This window comes from Salvelinus namaycush, chromosome 3, assembly GCF_016432855.1.
Source record: "Salvelinus namaycush isolate Seneca chromosome 3, SaNama_1.0, whole genome shotgun sequence".
NCBI classification, from domain to species: Eukaryota; Metazoa; Chordata; class Actinopteri; order Salmoniformes; family Salmonidae; genus Salvelinus; species Salvelinus namaycush.
This window is the reverse complement of record NC_052309.1, coordinates 62,703,749-62,726,294: the sequence shown is the minus strand read 5'-3', so window position 1 is coordinate 62,726,294 and position 22,546 is coordinate 62,703,749. Positions and strand designations below refer to the sequence as shown.

Sequence of the window (22,546 nt, the reverse complement as noted above, 5' to 3'; positions counted from 1 at the left end):
TTTTTCCTATGACTTATCTTTTGATTTCATGCCACCCCCTCTCTCTCTTTTTCTCCCCCTCTCTCTCTTTACCTTCAACCTTTGACCAGATTGGGTACACTGGCTGTGGGATGAATCCTGCTAGGTCTTTTGGTCCAGCTGTGGTCACTTTAAAATTTCAAAACCATTGGGTGAGCCTGGCCAAACACAAGTTGACTCCATGAAATTACAAAAGTATATTGACACTATTTACGAACATCACACCACAGTTCACGCATACAAATCTACTTACGAAAAAGTGTCTCTCTCCTCTGCAGGTATATTGGGTGGGGCCGTGTGCGGGGGCGTTACTAGCTGGCCTGCTACATGACTTGGTGCTCTACCCACGATGGGGTAGCCCTGGCGACTGGTTGGCTGAGTTTAAGGAACTGTTTCCCAAGGATCCACTCAAACAGCCCACCACCTTGGAACACACAGTGGAGTAGAGATGGAGGCAGTTATCTTCCCATTCTCTGACCATTGACCAAAGGTGACCACGCACCATTCTCTGATATCTGACCATTTGCCACTGGTGTACACAAGTGGTAATGCTAGCTGGGTCCATCGTTGAGTACCACTGAGTGAAGAAACTCGACATTTGTACACATCTACAGTATTCATGCACATCTACAATGTAGCTATGATAATATACTCTGCTGTATTCTCTGGGAGACTGCTTTCTCCTCTCTTTTCCTGAGTGTACTGGATAGTTTCCTTTCTGGCCAGTAATCTGATATTTCAGAACTGAACAAAACACTAATCCACCATCTCAGGTTCTTCACAATCATGTTGTTTGTCAGTTTGACTTCATTTTGTGCATCTTTGTACCTCTCTGAGGTGTTGAACCATCTATAGAAGCAGATAATGTACATCCAGACCAAAGCCTGGATATGTCAATGAGTGTCCAAGGTGATTTCATTCAGGTCAGTTAAAGTACGGGTACCAGCTGTATAATCATTCACATTATGGGACAGATCACTATAATACGTGTTTTTATATACCACTATCACGGGGTTTGTCTTGTTATACATATTTAAATGACAGCTGTATGACTCAGTAAAATGTTCTTTATTACATCATTAATTCTACATTTGTTTTTCACTATATTGAAATGGCACGCCATGTTTTTCATATCCTTTGTGCAAGAGTTTATTAAAGCTGAAAAGCGAACTGAGTCGTCCTACCGTGTGTACAGGGGAAGTGAGTGTGAAGCTACAGGGGTCATTTTGTGCCAGGTCCACTTACATTTTCCATCTGTTTCCATGAGATGTCATGCCCTGGGAAGGAAGGGCTTGGGTGTAATTGACCAGTGTCTCCATAATCTCTCAAACCCCAGCAACCCTGCCCTGTGCGTGTTTCTGTGTGTCTGTATCTGTGTCTGTCTGTGTCTCTCTCTCTCTTTCTCTCTCCCAACTGAGAGACAAAAAATAGAAAAATTTGTATCTGGATCCACATCACGAGAGTTTTATACCTTGGTTATGCACACTCTTGAATCGTGTACTTATTTTTTCATTGATGTACTATGAGAGACGTTGTTTACAAGTTAATATAACACTAGAAATATAAGTGCCAATGTGTCTGAGAGCTGCAGTTCTGTTCTGACAGACTGACATCTCTTCACTTCATGTCACAAAATGTTCTCTGCAAAGTCCTATCTACAGGAAGCAGTTAGTTACACTCCACTCAACACAACGCAATGAGAGCCGCAAATACATTTTGCTTATCAAGAAAAAAATCCTTCAACACACATCAACAACTCTGCGCTATCTATGACAGCCCTCTCGACATTACTGTGTAAGTTCCCTGCCTTGCGAAAAGCAGCTGAAGATGATAAGAATTACTCACATAGGGGAAGAAGAAATTTGGATTACAGTTTCACTTGCAGTGAGGGAGTTGACGGAGACATAGAAGAGCTATAGCTGAAAAAGATGGAGGAACACCGGATTCATAGATCAATACAAATGATGGGTCTCCTGCTATTTGCTCTCCCACATTACTCTGACACCTTAAATCTAAACCTGGTTAACTTCACGGAGTTCTCTGGCCCTGAGGGAAGCTTCTTTGGCTTCTCTGCAGATTTCTATCAGTTTAGCAACAAAACGTGAGTATTGCAATATACTATTTGGTCAGTTTTGGCTTTGCTTCAATCAATAGGCATTGCATCGTTTTTATGGTATCTGTTAAACCACACTGTATAGTTAAAAGTATGAGGACACCCCTTCAAATGAGTGGATTTGGCAATTTCAGCCACACTCGTTGCTGACAGGTGTATAAAATTGAGGACACCGCCATGCAATCTCCATAGACAAACATTGGCAGTAAAATGGCCTTACTGAAGAGCTCAGTGACTTTCAACATGGCACTGTCATAGGATGCCACCTTTCCAACAAGTCAGTTTGTCAAACTTCCGTCCTACAAGAGCTGCCCTGGTCAACTGTAAGTGCTGTTATTGTGAAGTGGAAATGTCTAGGAGCAACAACGGCCCAGCCGCGTAGTGCTAGACCTCAGGAGCTCACAGAACGGGACCGTCAAGTGCTGAAGCGCGCACCTCGCCAAAATTGTTTGTCCGCGGATGCAATGCATTTAATGTAAAAATGTCAACAACAACAAAAATTGACAAAGCGAGGTCCGTACAGAAATGGCTTGTCGAAATCGGTGTTGAAGAACTTAACTCTCCTGCACAGAGCCCTGACCTCAACCCCATCGAACACCTTGCTGATGAATTGGAACGCAGACTGCAAGTCAGGCTTAATCACCCAACATCAGTGCCCAACCTCACTAATGTTCTTGTGGATGAATGGAAGCAAGTCCAAGCAGAAATGCTCCAGCCTTCCCAGAAGAGTTGTTACAGCAGCAAAGGGGAGAACAACTCCGGCATAATGGCCATGGTTTTGGAATGAGATGTTTGACGAGCAGGTGTCCACATACTTTGGGTGATATACTGTATATGCTGGTATTACTCTTATATTAAATTGGGCAAGGTATGTGGAGTTTGAATGGCTTTTCATCAGATGCTTGTCTGGAATCCCAAAGAGAATATTTTAACCCTAGTATTTTCTGTCCCACAGCATCAGTGTTGTGGTTGGGGCCCCCAGAGCCAACACCAGTCAGCCAGGAGTCACTGAGGCGGGGGCTGTGTATCTCTGTCCCTGGGCACAGACCGGAGGGGCCTGTACTACCATGACCTTTGACACAAAAGGTAAACCTTTACTTATCAAAAGTCCTATTCATGCGTTTCTCATTTTTTTCTAAAGCTGTGAACATATTATCATACTGCAGATCAGTAAGTAAGTAAAGTAGATATTTATTTATTCTGGGCTCAATTACAAAAAAGGTTGACAAACTGAGCTGTCTGATGTATCTACAGGTGATGAGGTTTATCCTCAACAGAACTTAGTGATTAGCTCTTCAAAGTCCCACCAGTGGTTTGGTGCTACTGTGCGATCCTCCGGAAACTACATTGTGGTGAGTCCAGCCGTTGTTTCACAATACTCTTCGCACTCTCTCACCCTTTGAATTCTCATAAACCAGTCACTCATTTTGCTGTGCGTCTGAAGGCTGCTGTGTACAGTCACTGTGCAGTATAGAATGCATCAGATATCGATCCTCTAAATATTTTACAGAACCCCTCTCCCTCCCTCAATTTATTTTCTTTCCTCTCCCAACCACCGATCCCCTCTCTCTTTCTACCAATGTCTGTATGCCTCTGCTCCTTCTTAATTAACTTTTTTTCTCTCGCGGTCATTCTCTACAATACTTTGTTTTATATCCTTATCTTTATCTCTATATCACATTCCTTCTCCCCCTCTTTCTCTTTCTCTCCTCCCTTCTCTCTCTCACTCCGTCCCCCTGCGCCAGGCCTGTGCCCCCCTGTTCCACTGGAACGTAATAGACGTGGGGGAACGTGACGAGGCTCAGAACACTCCAGTGGGGACTTGCCTAGTGTTGAATACACTGACGGGGGAAACGGTCAACTTCTCCCCCTGCAGAGATGTCATGACTGAGAAAGTTTACAAAGAATTGAAGTACAGTAAGAGATATTAGTCATGCCAATAGTACCTGTACAGTACAGTAACAGGTTCCTCTGTTGTCCACTCAAAACTTAAAGCCTGCATTTACACAGGCAGCCCAATTTTGATCTTTTGCCACTAATTGTTATTTTGACCAATCAGATTGGGCAAAAGAACAGAATTGGGCTGCTTGTGTAAACACAGCCAAACAAGCATCTTGTCAGAACTCTTTTGGTAATTGAGTATCATTGTCACTGCTATGCCACAAAACTACTAGGGTATTCCTTCTTAAAATACCAGTTGACTTCATGTTCAAAAGTTTGCCTGCTGGTCTTTCTTTCTACTCTGCATGTTTTCATATTTGATCCTGATCTTGATTCCCAGCTAACGACAGACGATACTGTGAAGTGGGATTTAGCTCCGACATAACAAAGGTGCCCGCGCTCCAAACATTTCTCATCACACTTTTTCATTTTTGATTCATATAATGTTATATACTACACAGTCATGTTCAGTAGCAGAATAGATCAGTTAGATCCACATAGTTTATGATACTGTAAGGTAGTAATTACACCAACAGTGTTATGATACCATCTATAACAATTTGATTTGTTTCTCGCTGTACTATTCTAGGAGGGAAGGCTCCTTATCGGTGCTCCTGGAGGCTACTACTTTCAAGGTAACATGTGCCATCTGGTGCCATTATTAGCCTGGTTAAACTAGATTGGACGCTACACCTGAGGTAAAACTGCTGGGGCATTGGAGCTGGATGCTACACTTTCTGAGGCTGCTGGGAAATGGGGGTTGGTTGCTTCCGCTGCTGGAGCATTGAACAAAAATGGAGTGGACAAACACTAAATACTAAGAACAAGAAATATAAAATGTCACCATACATGGTTCTTAGGCTGGTGGCTTCCATAATTATGGTGGCTTCCATTATTGCATTGTTCAACACTCCTAGGATACATGTATACATTAATAGCCCTATTGTTAGGACGTCTCCGGGAAGGTTGATGATGACTGAGCCTGATTAATTATCATATTATTATATAGTCTCGCAAATGCCAGCCCTAGGGCAACAACATGTCAGAACATTGTTAATGTGGGAGGTAACCTGTCTGCTTAATTTGACTAATATTACTGAAAATATTATGAAATAAATATGTATAAACATTACTAAAGTGTCTTCACCAAATGATGGTTGCGGTGTTTAACCTTTCTGTTGCAGGTCAGGTCATCAGTGCAGGACTGCCTGACATCGTCAACAGTGCCAAGAGCCAGAATGCCAAACCTTATGTGGCAGGACAAACCCATTCCCCTGAGACTGGTGGATACGATCGTTACCATGGTAAGAGGGTTACACGCAAGACTTGTGGTCTAATGCAATGGTTTTCAAGCCTCTTCTCAGAGACGCCAAGATGTTTCACAATTTTGTTGCAACCCTGAACTAGCAAACCAAATTCCCCTAATCAAGTGCTTGATGATTAGTTGAATCAGGTGTGCTACCCCGAAGAGAGGTTTGAGAACCACTGGCCTAAAATATTCAGTGCAATGATATTCAGTGACATTCTCCTTAGTTCAATAAACCCGAAAGGTTTCGCCAACAGGGTATTCTGTGGCCACTGGCGAGTTCACTGGAGACTCAATACCAGGTGAGAAAGTTCCCGTCAAAAGTGTCCACACAACCAGATAATTACTAGCCTGGTCCCAGTTTGTACTATCATTCCGACTCATTGTCATGCCAAACATTTGTTCATGTTTTGCATGACAAAGAATGGCAAGGAATGGAATATTAGCACATAGGTCCATAGAGCGGTGACCAGACTAGAGAATAACACTTCCTACACTTTATGTGCCTGGTAGTGATGGTGACAGCTGTACAAAACCTTCAAACATTTGTCAGTAAGATACAAAAGGTTGAAACATTTCTCAATAATTCATGAATTAAGTCTGGTTTATTGTGTTTTAAATCCAGTACAAGCATTTATTTTCTGTTTCAGATTATGTGGTTGGAGTGCCTAATGATCGCAACACAGCAGGCTCAGTAAGGGCTCCCGATGGCATTATGATCATTTACTTTTCCATATTCATTTATTAGAGAGTGATCTAAGCTAACGTTGTGGCTTTGTATCCAGGTCAAAATCTATAATGGAAATACACCTGTCTTTTTGGGAGTTAAACACACATTCTTAGGCTCTCAGGTGAGACTACATTTCCATCACATTTTATTTCGATTTACTTGTTTACAGGAGAGTGATGAAGAAGTGATCACTATGTGACATGTCTATACAGATATGCCTTTACGTTGATTTCTGAGTCATGAGCAACGTAGTCCACTCAAAACCACGTGCAACTTTCATCTTGCAGGTGGCCTCTTACTTTGGCCACAGCGTTGCAGTGACTGATATTAACAATGATGGGTATGTCAGAACTCTCATACTTACTTTTTTTTAGTCCTTGATCGTGGAAGTATTAAACATGAATTAACCACCTGATAACGTCTAAGCCACTGGCTTGCTGGCTTGCTGTCTCAAGGAACCATGAAAGAGAGCTCAAATGTCCAGCCATTCTTTGCTCTGTCCTCTGTCTACTACAGACTAGACGACATCCTAATCGGGGCGCCCCTCTTCATGGAGCGTGTGTCGGGCCAGCAGTTGCAGGAGGTGGGCCAGGTGAGTGAAAACCTAATGAGTCCTGGGTGGTCGAAATGTTATCAAATATATCTAGCACATGGGAGCACAGTGTGCAGTCTCCATTCACCTTTTATGAACCTTTTTTTATACCCAGCTCCGAGACAATGGATGTGTGTAATCCTTTCCCAGGTGAGTGTGTACCTGCAGAGAGAGCGCTCCACCTTCCACTCCAAGCCAGACCAGAAGCTGACAGGTTCCCAGTTGTACGGGCGCTTTGGCAGCACCATCGCCCCCCTCGGTGACCTGGACAAGGACGGTTTTAGCGGTGAGGCTCTGATATACAATCATTTGACTTATAATATACGTATCTTCCCTTCTAATATAGTAACTGCCTCAGGGGCAGCAGAATTTCTATTTATTTATTTTATTTTACCTTTGTTTAACTTCTACTTCATCACAATCCCGGATCCGGGAGCACCCCCATCAGTAAAAAAGCTGACTAGCATAGCCTAGCATAGCGTCACAAGTAAATACTAGCATCTAAATATCATTAAATCACAAGTCCAAGACACCAGATGAAAGATACACATCTTGTGAATCCAGCTATCATTTCTGATTTTTTAAATGTTTTACAGGGAAGACACAATATGTAAATCTATTAGCTAACCACGATAGCAAAAGACACAACTTTTTTTTCCCACAATTTTTTTCCTGCATAGGTAGCTATCACAATTTCGACCAAATAAAGATATAAATAGTCACTAACCAAGAAACAACTTCATCAGATGACAGTCTGATAACATATTTATTGTATAGCATATGTTTTGTTAGAAAAATGTGCATATTTCAGGTATAAATCATAGTTTTACATTGCAGCCACCATCACAACTCTCACCAAAGCAACTAGAATAACTACAGAGACCAACGTGAATTACCTAAATACTCATCATAAAACATTTATGAAAAATACACAGCGTACAGCAAATGAAAGACAAAGATCTTGTGAATCCAGCCAATATTTCAGATTTTTAAGTGTTTTACAGTGAAAACACAATATAGCATTATATTAGCTTACTACAATAGCCAACCACACAACAGCATTGATTCAAGCCAACAATAGCGATAACGAATAAACCAGCAAAAGATATTAATTTTTTCACTAACCTTCTCAAACTTCTTCAGATGACAGTCCTATAACATCATATTACACAATACATATAGAGTTTGTTCGAAAATGTGCATATTTAGCGGCACAAATCGTGGTTATACAATGAGAATAGTAGCCAAGCTGCCAACAATATGTCGGGAGAAATCTTGGGAGTGGCACCTAATCTAATCAGTAACTAATCATAAACTTGACTAAAAAATACAGGTTGGACAGCAAATGAAAGATACATTAGTTCTTAATGCAACCGCTGTGTTAGATTTTTAAAATTAACGTTACTACGACATACAGCGTGCGTTAAAGCGAGACCGCACCGGCATTAATGGCGGAATATGAGTTTTACATTTTTCAACAGAACAACGAATTAACATCATAAATAGTTCTTACTTTTTGATGAGCTCCCATCAGAATCTTGGGCAAGTTGTCCTTTGTCCAAAAGAATCGTTGCTCGGTTGTAGATTGTCGCCTTCAACTTTGGAATTAGCAGTAAACATTAGCCATGTGGCCCAGACGTGCCCAACTCACTAGAACGCAGCACAAAGAAATATCCGAAAATCGCAATATACTGATATAAACTGATATAACTCGGTTTAAAATAACAACATTATGATGTCTTTAACACCTATATCGAATAAAATCAGAGCCGGATATATCTAAGGGCTATAACGGGAGCTTTCTAGAACGCCATCCTGAGGTCTGTCTTGCGTCATGGCAAAAGAAGGAAAGACTGGACCCCACGTTCCCAGTCCATTTATATGGCCTCAGATCTGCCTAGCAACTCCATTCCAATTCTCACTATTTGCTGACATCCAGGGGAAGGCGTATGCAGTGCATCTCAACCAATAGAAGACATGCAAATTAATAAACTGACCTCAGAACAGCCTGGCTGATTTCAGATTTCTCACTTGCTGACAGGAAGATTGCTCCAACTCGAGTTCTGTTTTACTCACAGATATAATTCAAACGGTTTTAGAAACTAGAGAGTGTTTTCTATCCAATAGTAATAATGATATGCATATTGTACGAGCAAGAATTGAGTACGAGGCAGTTTAATTTGGGAACAAAATATTTACAAAGTGCAAACAGCACCCCCTATTGAGAAAAGGTTTTAACCAGGTAGGCAAGTTGAGAACAAGTTCTCATTTACAACTGCGACCTGGCCAAGTTAAAGCAAAGCAGTTCGACACATACAACAACACAGAGTTACACATGGAGTAAAACAAACATACAGTCAATAATACAGTACAAAAGCAAGTCTATATACAATATGAGCAAATGAGGTGAGATAACGGAGGTAAAGGCAATAAAAAGGCCACGGTGGCGAAGGAAATGCAACATAGCAATTAAAAAGACTGGAATTGTAGATTTGCAGTAGGTGAATGTGAAAAGTAGAAAATCTGGGGTTCCAAGTGAGCAAAATAAATACATAAATAAATACAGTAGGGGATGAGGTAATTGTTTGGGCTATTTATAGATGGGCTATGTACAGGTGCAGTGATCTGTGAGCTGCTCTGACAGCTGGTGCTTAAAGCTGGTGAGGGAGATAAGTGTTTCCAGTTTCAGAGATTTTTGTAGTTCGTTCCAGTCATTGGCAGCAGAGAACTGGAAGGAGAGGCGGCCAAAGGAGGAATTGGCCCTGGGGGTGACCAGTGAAATATATCTGCTGGAGTGCGTGCTACGGGTGGGTGCTGCTATGGTGACCAGCGAGCTGAGATAAGGTGGGGCTTTACCTAGCAGGGTCTTGTAGATGACCTGGAACCAGTGGGTTTGGCGACGAGTATGAAGCAAGGGCCAGCCAACGAGAGCGTACAGGTCGCAGTAGTGGGTAGTATATGGGGCTTTGGTGACAAAACGGATGGCACGGTGATAGACTGCATCCAATTTGTTGAGTAGGGTGTTGGAGGTTATTTTGTAAATGACATTACCGAAGTCGAGGATCGGTAGGATGGTCAGTTTTACGAGGGTATGTTTGTCAGCATGAGTGAAGGAGGCTTTGTTGCTAAATAGGAAGCCAATTCTAGATGTAACTTTGGATTGGAGATGTTTGATGTGAGTCTGGAAGGAGAGTTTACAGTCAAACCAGACACCTAGGTATTTGTAGTTGTCCACATATTCTAAGTCAGAACCGTCCAGAGTAGTGATGCTGGGCGGGCGGGCAGGTGTAGGCAGCGATCGGTTGAAGAGCATGCATTTAGTTTTACTTGTATTTAAGAGTAGTTGGAGGCTACGGAAGGAGAGTTGTATGGCATTGAAGCTCGTCTGGAGGGTAGTTAACACAGTGTCCAAAGAAGGGCCAGAAGTATACAGAATGGTGTCGTCTGCGTAGAGGTGGATCAGAGACTCACCAGCAGCAAGAGCGACATCATTGATGAATACAGAGAAAAGAGTTGGCCCAAGAATTGAACCCTGTGGCACCCCCATAGAGACTGCCAGAGGCCTAGACAACAGGCCCTCCGATTTGACACTCTATCGGAAAAGTAGTTGGTGAACCAGGCGAGGCAATCATTTGAGAAACCGAGGCTGTTGAGTCTGCTGATGAGGATGTGGTGATTGACAGAGTCGAAAGCCTTGGCCAGGTCAATGAATACGGCTGCACAGTATTGTTTCTTATCGATGGCGGTTAAGATATCGTTTAGGACCTTGAGCGTGGCTGAGGTGCACCAGCTCTGAAACCAGATTGCATAGTGGAGAAGGTACGGTGGGATTCGAAATGGTCGGTAATCTGTTTGTTAACTTGGCTTTCGAAGACCTTAGAAAGGCAGGGTAGGATAGATAGGTCTGTAGCAGTTTGGGTCAAGAGTGTCCCCCCCTTTGAAGAGGGGGATGACCGCAGCTGCTTTCCAATCTTTGGGAATCTCAGACGACATGAAAGAGAGGTTGAACAGGCTAGTAATAGGGTTTGCAACAATTTCGGCAGATAATTTTAGAAAGAAAGGGTCCAGATTGTCTAGCCAGGCTGATTTGTAGGGGTCCAGATTTTGCAGCTCTTTCAGAACATCAGCTGACTGGATTTGGGAGAAGGAGAAATGGGGAAGGCTTGGGCGAGTTGCTGTGGGGCGTGCAGTGCTGTTGACCGGGGTAGGGGTAGGGGTAGCCAGGTGGAAAGCATGGCCAGCTGTAGAAAAATGCTTATTGAAATTCTCAATTATAATGGATTTATCGGTGGTGACAGAGTTTCCTATCCTCAGTGCAGTGGGCAGCTGGGAGGAGGTGCTCTTATTCTCCATGGACTTTACAGTGTCCCAGAACCTTTTTGAGTTTGTGTTGCAGGAAACACATTTCTGCATGAAAAAGCTAGCCTTGGCTTCTCTAACTGCCTGTGTATATTGGTTTCTAACTTCCCTGAAAATGTGCATATCACGGGGGCTGTTCGATGCTAATGCAGAATGCCACAGGATATTTTTGTGCTGGTTAAGGGCAGTCAAGTCTGGAGAGAACCAAGTTCTGTTCCTGGTTCTAAATTTCTTGAATGGGGTATGGTTATTTAAGATGGTGAGGAATGCATTTTTAAAGAATAACCAGGCATCCTTTACTGACGGGATGAGGTCAATATCCTTCCATCAGTAGTATCTGATTTTCTGGGTAACTTAAACAAGGAATGATATTAAATGTGAAAATATCTGCTGCAAAACACTTTAATCTCCTTTCGGAAACAATCTTTGATTTCATGATTCCCTCTTGAAATGATTCCCTCTTGAAATGATTCCCTCTTGAAATGATTCCCTCTTGAAATGATTCCCTCTTGAAATGATTCCCTCTTGAAATGCAAAATTTTCTAATGGTGGGGAATGCTTTTGTCATAGCAGTGTTTCAATGCACTCTGTCCGTGGATTACTCATCACTATAAAGTGTTTCTGTCTCTCTCAGATGTTGCTGTTGGAGCCCCATCCTCGGGCGTTGAAGGGAGGGTTTTCGTCTACATGGGGACTAGCGATGGACTGTCTCCCCAGTATACCCAGGTCATCGAGAGTCCCTTCCGGTCCCTAGGTTCTCCAGCACAGTTTGGCTTCACCCTGAGAGGGGCCACTGACATTGATTCAAATGGCTACCCAGGTTAGTCTGAAAACGAACTCTTCGGAAACTGTAGGCTTGTTTACCTTGATTTAGAATATATGTGGATTTGATTATATTGGGTTATACATGTGTTTTGACTTGAAGTATTTGATTCTAGCCCAAAAACGTGAAATAATAATCTCATCAAGTTTTGAGAAGTTATGGAACAACAAACCTTACCCCGGCCAACAATTCCCAACAATGTCCCTACCTCTCTTGTCAAGTCACAGTGTCAAGCTTGCCAAGACCACTTGGAGATGTCAACCTGTAAGATCACGTGGAGGTCACTCTCTTCCCTTACGACTCCACAATCAGCCTCTGGCGCAGTTCAACAACAGCAGCAGCAAAGATATCTGTTGTCTTTTTCATTGTAGCTGACTCCTACCCAAGGACATGTTGCCACTACTTAACAAAGTCCTTTCAGTCCCAGTAAAAACGTCCTCTGACATATTGTTTGTCTCCCGTCCCCCTGGAGACGAAGGCAAAGTTTCTCGGACACACGAGAGAGAAACAGAAAGGTCACTCATGCAGTAGAGTGGCCAACATTTGTCAGGGGAGAGCACTAAATGGAGATACATTTAGTGTCCCTTGGAGACTAGTGAACTACTCTCAACACAGCAATGCTTTTTGATGTGCAACACCTCTGGCTTTTAAAGACACTTACGGCGCTCTTTGTCTCTTGTCTCCCCAGTGAGGCTGTTACAGTTCAACTCTTTGAGACAAACTGGTCACTGTGAAAACTATTTCTTTTTTTTCAGCTGACCTTTTTCCATGAAAATAGTTTTGTTTCCCACTTTAAGTTTCTTAGGAGTCACTGTGATATGAAAGCAGAGGTCCTGGCTGTTACAAAAGGGCAATCAATCCCATGGACTATGTTTTGATACCCTTTCATGAGAAAGAATCATGTCATTTTTTTCCAAAGCTGTATCATGACTCTATATTTCTTATGTTTCAAGACTAGATAAATAAGAGCTTGCAAGTTGTTATTATCAATCTTTGTTGCCTCACAGATCTAATTGTTGGTGCATGGGGAGTCAATAAGATTGCTGTGTACAGGTACAGTAGTGGGAGACAAACAAACTGTTTATTCGTTACTTTAAATGAACTTGAGAAATGTTATCTGGAGCAAGTTTAACATTTGCATTCACAATGTACCCACACTGTCTATTCTCTGTTTGTGTGGGGTGGTACCAGGGCTCAAGCCGTGGTGATGGCCAAGACCCAACTCACCCTCTATCCTGACTTCCTGAACCCAGATGTGAAGGAGTGTCAGCGCCCCACCACCAACGAGCCTGTGGCCTGGTAAAGATTCTTCTCATACCAGAGTATCATACCATTAGTGTGGGCATTATCCATAGCCGCGGGAAGTTGTTTGGGAGTGCGGGTGCTGCGTTAATTATGATGTATATTTGATATTTTTGTATTTTCAAGGGGTGGGGGGGTGCTGAAAAATTGTTTTGCCTGCACTACAGACGCTATATCGGTCCTCTAATACAGCACTATTAAAGGTCCAGTGCAATACTTTTGTGACAATTGTTTTTTATTACGATTTTCAGGGGGTGCTGCAGCACCCAACTGGGAAGAACATTTATGATGGACAAATGTTGGTGGGCACGGCAAACATGCACGTGTTGGCACTATGTAGAATTGCTGTAGTATCCTAAGTGCCAAACATTTTATTAAGATGTGTGACATGTCTGGACAGTTCTCGGTTGTGTTAGACTGATCTTTCCCGTGATGATGTGTGAATTTGTTATTGTAAATTCAGAATGGCATTATGACTGATGCGGTCTGTCTCTCTCCTTACAGCTTCACAGTCATGATGTGCATTAGTGTGTCTGGCCACAGCATTCCAGAGGAGATAGGTAGGAGACGCATACTGAAGTCATATATTCCTGTGGAAACATACATATTCTCCTTGAGTTTGAGGTGTCTGTTTGTTCAAGACACTACATCCACTCTTGTAGTTCTAGATGCAGAGCTTCAGCTGGACAAGATGAAACAGACAATGGCCAGGAGGACCCTATTGCTGCAGACCAATCTGCCCCAAGAATATTTTCAGCTAACCATTCAGAGAGATGTGGGAGTGGTCTGCAGGAACCAAACCGCTTACCTACGGGTGGGTTGCTTGTGCCAGTTTAGCCAATTTATAGGCCTGTATTATGTATTACAATGGTCAGTGCTCAAAACCTGAAATAAAACCATAATGGTGCAGCAGTGTTCTTATCAGGCTGATGCCCCCAAGTGGCCATTCACTGAAGTGACACTACAACAGGCTCCAATCACAATACTATTAGGAACCTCACAAAAAGTTTGTGAACACTGCCAGTGTCAGTGGCAATAGACAAACCTGAAAAGGGAATAGATTGATATTGTCTTACCACTAAACTGCAGTAGATCTTTACTGAATTTCAATTTAATTGAGGGTTAATTGCATCAATGTCAGTAATGCGTCCTGTCTCTCTTCCAGCATGAGTCAGAGTTCAAGGACAAGCTCAGCCCCATCTTCATCTCCTTGAACTACAGCCTGTCCAACTCCCAGGAGGCCATGCTGCATGGCCAGAGTGCTGTGGTCGCACAGGTGACATCACACATTACATTCTAAATGTATTAAAACATTTTAATTTGCAAAGGAATAACATTTATAAGTGGTAATTACACAGTCGAAACCTATGAATTAGCGTAGGTGTTTGTTTCTTTGGGAATAAAGATGTGTGTATGTGTCTGTGTGTTGTGCAGACCAGGATCATTCTGGACTGCGGAGAGGACAACGTCTGTGTCCCTGACCTAAAGCTGACTGCAGAACCGTGAGTGTCAAACTCCCCTGAGTTCCTCATCACTCAGTAGTGTCATCTGTTTTCTTGGTCATTCTACATTTTCAAGAATTTGACCAAGTAGGATCGTGGGATCAGTGTGCGGAGAAAATAGGGTTTAGTTAGAGCGTGTTATTCCTGTCTACTAAGACAACCCTTTGACCCCTCCTCAGAGTTACCGTCCGTCTTCTGATAGGGGATGACCACCCTGCCCTGCTGGTCATCACAGCGGAGAACAGAGGAGAGGGGGCCTACGAGACCGAGCTGGAGATACGCCCACCTGCCAACACACACTACCAGAGTATGGTGACTGACAGAGAGGTGACTGTCACTCTCCTGCTCATAATAAAAGGGAATTGTTAACAGAGTGACATCAACTGTCCCACACACGTGACCTGCAGGAAAAACTATGAGCCCAGAGTTTTGCTGGTCAGGTTATGTGGTCAGCATAGCCTACCGGCCCTACATAAAACACACTGTCTGCGTCTGAAATGGCACCCTATTCCCTATATTGTGCACTACTTTTGACCAGAGCCTCATGGGCCCATGTCAAAAATAGTGCACTATATAATGAATAGGCTGTCTGAGTGTGCCATCTCTCCCAGGGCTTCAGCAGGTTGATTTGTGCTCAGAAGAAGGAGAACCAGACGGTGGTGGTGGTCTGTGAGCTGGGGAACCCTATGAAGCAGGGCCAGAAGGTAACCACCATGTAATTAAATATAGTATATGTAAATACCCTTGCACGTGCCTTGCATGAGTCAGAATGGCTCATTGGAGCAGGAGCCTATCTCCTGTTTCCGTAGCATGAGGCAGCTTGATGGACAGGACACTAATCTATCACCTTAATCTCCTTAATGCTGTCTGAGTGCCAAGCAGAGACTCATTGGGTCCCATTTTTACAGTCTGTAGTTTAACTTGGCCGGGGATTGAACTCCCAACCTTCCAAACTCTGGCCGGACACACTGAGTTGGCATGGAATTACACATAGAATAATAGTGCCGTTCTGGGTCTTCCCTGTCAAAGGATGTGGATGACATGTGACTGTGTGTTTGCAACAGCTCTGTTGTCCTGTCAGTCTGAATGATACAGTACAGTATGTTCTTATCTCTGTCTGTCGTAGCTCCAGGCCGGTCTGTTCTTCAGCGTGGGGAACCTGGAGGAGGTGGAGAGCCACGTGGCATTCACATTACAGATCAAAAGGCAAGAACAACACTTTCATCCCGTCTTGTGGTTTTAACGCCTTCGATGCTACCAAGGCTTTGTTTTTGTGTTCTTAATACAACATTTTAATGGGGGAAATTCAAGATCACTAAAGTCAATGTTTAGTGTAGAGTGATCAGCACAATGTAAGGCATATTTAGGGTCTTTGAGATACACATGGTTTACATGCTTGTTAATCAAGTTGTCTGTATTTTAGACATTCAAGGTGTCAGCTGAAGGTTCATGGTTTTTCTAATGACACAAGGGAAATGGTCAACATTCATTCAGCTGTTTCCTTCCTTTATAATCTCTAGCAAGAACAGCCAGAACCCTGACAGTAACGTGGCCCATCTGAGGATTAATGTCAGCGCGGAGGCAGCTCTGGAGATGCGAGGGTGGGTGGGCCTTCATTCATTGTCCTCCAATTATCCTCCAATTATCATCAGAGCCATAAACTGTGCTGTTTTGTGCTACCATGGAAATGAGCACTCCTCCTGACTCCTGAGACACACTTTCTGTGTGACAATTCAGAGCTGCCTTCAGAGTTGCCAATCCAGACAAGTAGCAGACTGAATATCTCATATCCAAAAGGGATGAGTGATGTTTGCCATTGGAAGATGTTGTCCTAATACGAGCGTAATACAGTACAGTAACACCATGGTTTCCTCTTGTCCTTGTAGTTATTGGCTTTCCCAGGACACGTAGTTACTAATTATCACTAGGACTATTTAACTGTAAGACCAAGAGGTGCAAATTAAGCATCCTGAAGCAGTCTGATCCCTATATTCTACTAAGAGCAGTGAGAAATGAGGCAATCTATTGGATCCCGGATCTGCTGTCCACGCTGCCATGCATGACAACAACCATATAATCGTTGGCAAGACAGCACAAACCTATCTAGGACCAGGCTAGTGTTATCAGTGTTGTCCTCAGCGTTTGGTCCACCCTTGTAGCCTGTTGTTTTTTGGACAGGGGCTCCTCTCCACCTGAGTGTGTCCTGCCCATTGCCAAGTGGGAACAGAAGGAGCATCCTGCTGACCTAGAAGAGGTTGGCCCGCTAGTGGAACACGTCTATGAGGTAACCTTTTTATGGTTCACTCAGTGGTTCATTCAGAAAAGAAACAAAGCATTTAAGACATTTGTCTCTCTGAGGTTGTTGCAGTTTTAGGTCAAAATGTGTAACATCTATTTCAAGAGTCCATAAGGCCCTTATAGAGTATGTTTTGTATATGTTATGTCATATATAAGCATAGACAATGAGATCCAACTTAGTGAGCGAAATCTGAAAGCATGTTTTTTTTTTGTTGAAACACTCAGTTGAGAAACCTGGGTCCGAGCACGGTCAACGCCAGGGTGCAGGTAGAGTTCCCCACCCATCACCATGGAGACTTCCTGCTCTATGTGTTCGCCAACGCTTCTGAGGATTTCCTCACCTGCCACACTGACTCCCCTGACATCGACCCATATCAGGTGAGAGAGGTAGCATGATGTGGCTCTGCAGTGTGCCAGACAGCAAATATTTCTATAGCGGGAAAACTATGTTGTTTTTACCATTAATTATGTTTATTTAAAAGGAAATCACTATTTTATTTTATATTTGCCTTAAATAGAAGCAAAACCAGATTTTCTATTGTTCTTTTGATGATGTTTTGGTCATATGAAATTGTAGTACACTCTTTTGTTTTGGCAGTTGGTGAAGACCGGGAATACTACTGTTGGTAAAGTGCACAAGGTCAAACAGAATGAGGTGGCACAGCAGGAGCCTCAGCGCAAAGAGACCGTTCACGTGGTAAACAAGTGTCGCCTCACGCGATTAACATAATGACATGCATCAGTGTACTTCTGACCGCAATACAATCAAACGGTCTTGTCTTTACGTGATACTGTAAGATAGGCTAGTTCCTTTTTTGCTGCAATTTCAGGGACAGCTTGCAATATTCTGTATGTGCCACAAGAGGGGGCTGTACAACAAAATATTACATCTCATGTGGATGGGTACATTGAATTGATGTGTAATGGGGGAAACAGGTTGACTCAGTCAGGTGTGTTCCTCTCTCGATTTCTCTACAGAACTGCACCAGTGGAGATACCTGTCTGAGGTTTGTGTGTGAGGCCACAGGTCTGGAGAGAGGCTGGAGCGCTGTGGTGAAGGTGATGTCTCGACTCTGGGTACAGACCTTCCTGGAGGTGAGAGGGAAGAGGGAGAGGGAGGAAGAGATAGGGAAAGAGAGAATCACAGTGACATCTTTTCCACACAATTTTTCACTATATCTACATTCATAGGTGTAAAGGAAAAGCGCTCCCAGACAGCTCTGCATAATTTTGAGATAGCACTTTGTAAGATCTTACTTCTTTGACATTATTCCGTAATGATTATGGAACCCTCATTCTGTTTCCCCTAGAGGCCCTATGAGAATTATGTTCTCCACTCTACAGCACGCTATGAGGTTATAGATATGCCCTCCAAGATCCAGCCTGAAGTGCTGCCAAGTGGACAGGCTGAGGTAAAAAAAAATAACTTAGGTTTCTCCTTTCCACTTCCACTAGTGTGTAGACAACACTTATTTACTAATGACATAAATGACTTATTTGAGGCACATACACAACCTTATCTCACAAAGTAACCATTTCTTCAGTAGTCATTGGACAGATTTAATTGGAGCCAGTTGACCATGTGTGTGTAGACCCAGACCAGTGTGGTGTGGAGGGCTCCTGATGGAGAGAAGGAAGTGCCGGTGTGGTGGATCGTTGTGGCTGTGGTCTCTGGCCTCTTCCTCCTTGCTCTGCTAGCTCTGATCTTCTGGAAGGTAATGTACTGACATCGTTAAAACAGCAGGTGGCGCAAGATTGGGCCCTATAACTGGGTAGCATTTAGAAGGTGCTACTCAGCGATCATCTAAGTATCGATCACTCTGTCTTTTTTAATGATATGTTTTCTTAAACCCGTAACTCTTGTTTTAAATGGAGACAATTTAGAGGGGACATAAAGGAGAATGTCCTCGATGACACACGAATGAAACCGGAATCAGGAAACAACTATTGGAAATGTAAATGTTTTATGCTTCAGGTGGGGTTCTTTAATCGCAACCGTCCCCCGTGTGATGATGATGACGATGCAGAACACCTAGCTGGGGCTGGACAGTCAGAATACGCTGAGATGCCCCCAAACACAGAGGACAAGCAAGCATAAACAACTGCTGCATCACCCTGGAAACCCTGGTGTTTTATGTATTTATTTGGTTTGACACAGACGCCCACACGTTTTCTGAGTGTTAAACTGTTTCACATGGTTTGTAAATGTTGCTGTGGGCTTCTTGTTTTACTCCCTATAACTGCACATTTTCTCAAGATGCACCCTAAAGATGTTTTTTAAAGGGTAACTTGTAGCTGTTGCATTTTTGTATTAAAATAATCATATAATCGTGATTAAACACTTTGTGTCCTTTTGAAGCCAAACTGGCATTCCAATGTTCACAGAGGGGATATCCTTGTTAGTGTGATGGCATCGGCCTGCTCTCTAAGCAACCATTGTGTTGGGGCGACCATCATGACTCGCTGAAGGCTGAGCCAGCTTCCTGTTGTTGTAGAGGGGAGACCCTAGTGACAATAACACTCAGACCCGGCAATAATGTGTTTATTATTAAAAAGAATAATAAATAAAAACTCAGATATGGCAAGAAAGTACAATACTTACACGTTTTTTTTGTTTGTTACATTGACATGTTATATGCATTTTAAAACAACTGCAAATTAATAGCGGCTATTGTGCATGCAAACAGATAGGTAGCCTACTTTTAAGTGAAATGGAACACTGTGTTCTTACATTTGTAATTACACCGTCCTCCTAATAGGGTTTGAGATGGATTTATAAGGGCCCATAGACCTTCATAGGAGTCCATCTGTGAACACACTCTACTTTGGTACCACTAGGGGGCGATCACGACCACCCACTAAGCAGAGCAAGCGTCCCCTCCCACGTAGGACAATGGAATTGTGAAGCCACTCCGGAGCGCGAGCCGAGCAAGGAGTAGGCTTCCGAGGCAGCGCGAAAAGGGAGCAGTCAATGCCAACCTCAAAAGCAATATGGATGAATGGCCACCTAAGTGGAATTGGTGATGTCGCAGTGAGAATGCCACCACCGCACATATCTCGTCTTCTTTGTCTCTTTCTTTTTCTCGGCAATCTTTGGGAAGGACTTGCTAAATCCATTCCGGACCAGGGAGCACTTGGTGAGTTATTCGTAGAGATTCGTCAAGGTTCGAGTTTTGAGGGGAAAGTCTGTGGTGGCGAATATGATAGGCTGCTATAGCTAACGCATTGGATGTTGTTATTATTTGTGCCCCTCTCAGTGATGAGGATGAGTTATTATGTAACCGTCGCATTTATTCAGCTATAACAGTCTACGCACGAATGAACACAATGTAGTCGCCGCATGCTCTGGTCTTGTGGTTACTTCATTGCAGAATAGGACACAAAGGACACTGAACTGCAGCACCCTCCCCTGATGGGCCATTGTAGGTCAAATCTGCAAATCAATCTAATTTAACGCTAGACTATATATCCGATCAATAGCAGTTGCATTATTCCGTTAAGATGTGCAATAGCAGTTAGGCTATGATGAGGCGTCAGCTTAGTTCAAACTTCTATACCTGCCCGTTAACTTTATGTAACTCTGGAAGATCCCAACTAGATCTTTTTTTAATTAGCAAACGGTCAATTGTCAGACACCAATGGTTAGTATAACTATTTAAAAAAAAATCTAAATCAATATAATCATTCCATGCGAGAAAAATAGGCCTATAAGAGTTTCAAGTCTTGCAGCTTGTATAGCACAAAATATTGTGCATTGGGAATGCGAGATGGTCGACAAGCTTGTTTTGGCTACTGTCATCTGCACGCACCCATTGTTGACATTGTTCTTGTTGTTACGTCCCAAGAGCCCTCATGAATGGCCAAAGGACATTATAATTTCAACCATGTTTGTTTTGGGTTCCCAGGACTTTTGACACATTTCATTTATCCAGTTTCAAATCAGTTTCTCAGCAGGAATCATTTCACCATTATATACCATTATTATTATTATTAAATAGGCTGTCCTGGGACAGTAGACTATGGTTTGCAATTAAACAGACTGATATAGGCCTACTGTCTGTCATTGTAACTGAACAGGAGAAAGGGGGACTTCCAAGGTGCTTGAAGTGGATGCTAGTGTCAATGCTTGGTAGTGATTTAGCCCCCCTCTCCCATACAGTTCCCTATCCTTCAACTGATCCAAGCACGGTTTAGTTCAGATACTTTCAATATGTTACAATTCCTTGTAGATGCCTCTTTTTATAGCTAAGCAGGCTTTTAAGAAGTCGTGTCCGCTATCTATATTTCATTAGCTAAGCTGTTTCCCGCCAAAGAAGCCTATTTCTGGAAGATGTGCTTATTGCTTAGTGCTTTGGACAAGATTGTCAAATTCAGTGCCATTTAATATTTTAGCTTCTCTAATCTTATCTATGAATAACCATAGATTATCCATGTGAATACCACTAGTTTCACAGACTGAGCAAACTGGTTGTGGTTGGTCTAATAGTTTGTCCTTGCAGTATAGCTATATAGATTCAACTTTCTTGAAACACTTTCAAACGGGAAATCACATCAGTCTCTAGCACCTTGTCGTTATACCATGTTATTACACCGTGGGTTGATAGAAAGTATCCCACCTGGAGAGACAGGAAATGTTGATTAATTCATTTGAAGGTGTTGTCGTCAACCACGACCACACCTTCGCCCCATATTGATTTGTCAGACGGTGTTCTTTCATTACTTTATCATAGAGCTCATGACCTCAATCTCTCCTCAGAAGTAGAGGTCCCTTTGAAGCAGTCTGAGAGTTTCCCATCCAAGCTATGTCGAGTCGCTGAAAGAATTAAGGCGTTTGTGGATTGAACTGAGGCCGGTGGGGAAAAGCTTGAGTGTCTTTCTTTTTTATCGCAGTAGAAGTTCCTTTCTTTTAACAGCTCAGTAGCTCAGCAAGAATGAGATGAATCACCACAGCCTATTTAAAAAAGTATCATATTACCAATGAAATGCTTGGTCTAGGAAGTAAAAGGAAATTATTTCAGAGATCAGTGGAGGGTGATGCTGTGGACAAAGTCAAATTGTGCCTGACTGTCGTCTTGGGTCAGCTCAGCTCCTCCTGAAGATTCATATTTAGTTATGGGTAGATGTTTGGATATGTCCCAAAATGGCACCCTATGTCCGATATGCCCTGGTTAAAAGTAGTGCACTTCATAGGGAATAGGGTGCCATTTGGGATGCAGATTTCGGTGCACACTCTCTGCAGCGTCAGTAATCAAGGCGTACATATTAATGATATACTGTTAAAATTAATTATATAGGGATTAAACCTAGCCATGGGGATGTTATTTATTCATAATTTAGTCTAATAGCGCAATATTCAATGTAAGCCTGATGTCCCCAGAGAGCAGGTTTGTATGGTAGAAGAGTTAAGGATACTTAGAAATACTATATATGAAAATGGTAGTATTTTTCTTTCAAACAAATTTGACTTTTCACTGACATCAGAAATCCTCATATCTGAATTATTGTCCTGAAAATGAACTTTTGATTCCAGGTCATCTTCAGTACGATGTAAACCGTGATCTT

The 22,546-nt window shown here is 42.7% G+C and overlaps 2 protein-coding genes across 4 annotated transcripts in view; both read left to right on the top strand.

The window, feature by feature from the left end:
- The first annotated feature begins 1,859 nt into the window (after nucleotides 1-1,859).
- itga2b (integrin, alpha 2b) lies at nucleotides 1,860-19,581 on the top strand. Of its 3 annotated transcripts, XM_038981214.1 has the most exons (31): nucleotides 1,862-2,119; nucleotides 3,087-3,217; nucleotides 3,386-3,483; nucleotides 3,877-4,048; nucleotides 4,413-4,462; nucleotides 4,662-4,707; nucleotides 5,257-5,376; nucleotides 5,636-5,680; nucleotides 6,029-6,072; nucleotides 6,164-6,229; nucleotides 6,396-6,448; nucleotides 6,625-6,700; nucleotides 6,851-6,986; nucleotides 11,694-11,879; nucleotides 12,890-12,935; nucleotides 13,074-13,181; nucleotides 13,689-13,744; nucleotides 13,847-13,998; nucleotides 14,350-14,460; nucleotides 14,619-14,686; nucleotides 14,866-15,013; nucleotides 15,298-15,390; nucleotides 15,813-15,892; nucleotides 16,207-16,287; nucleotides 16,865-16,970; nucleotides 17,210-17,362; nucleotides 17,583-17,681; nucleotides 17,963-18,079; nucleotides 18,295-18,396; nucleotides 18,577-18,699; nucleotides 18,960-19,581. In XM_038981214.1, the coding sequence occupies exons 1-31, from the start codon at nucleotides 1,947-1,949 to the stop codon at nucleotides 19,080-19,082; spliced, it is 3,162 nt and encodes a 1,053-aa protein (XP_038837142.1). In that variant the 5' UTR covers nucleotides 1,862-1,946; the 3' UTR covers nucleotides 19,083-19,581. The 3 variants fall into 3 exon arrangements, with proteins under 3 accessions (XP_038837143.1, XP_038837144.1, XP_038837142.1); XM_038981215.1 differs by lacking the exon at nucleotides 18,960-19,581 and having other exon boundaries at nucleotides 1,860-2,119; nucleotides 18,532-18,644; XM_038981216.1 differs by lacking the exon at nucleotides 18,960-19,581 and having other exon boundaries at nucleotides 1,860-2,119; nucleotides 18,529-18,642.
- Nucleotides 19,582-19,917: 336 nt separating this feature from the next.
- fam171a2a (family with sequence similarity 171 member A2a) overlaps nucleotides 19,918-22,546 on the top strand; it is a 58,884-nt gene continuing 56,255 nt past the window's right edge. Inside the window, exon 1 of the mRNA XM_038981206.1 lies at nucleotides 19,918-20,121. Within this exon, the coding sequence (XP_038837134.1) occupies nucleotides 19,956-20,121 (166 nt within the window). The 5' untranslated portion in view covers nucleotides 19,918-19,955. The remainder of the gene's footprint in view (nucleotides 20,122-22,546) is intronic.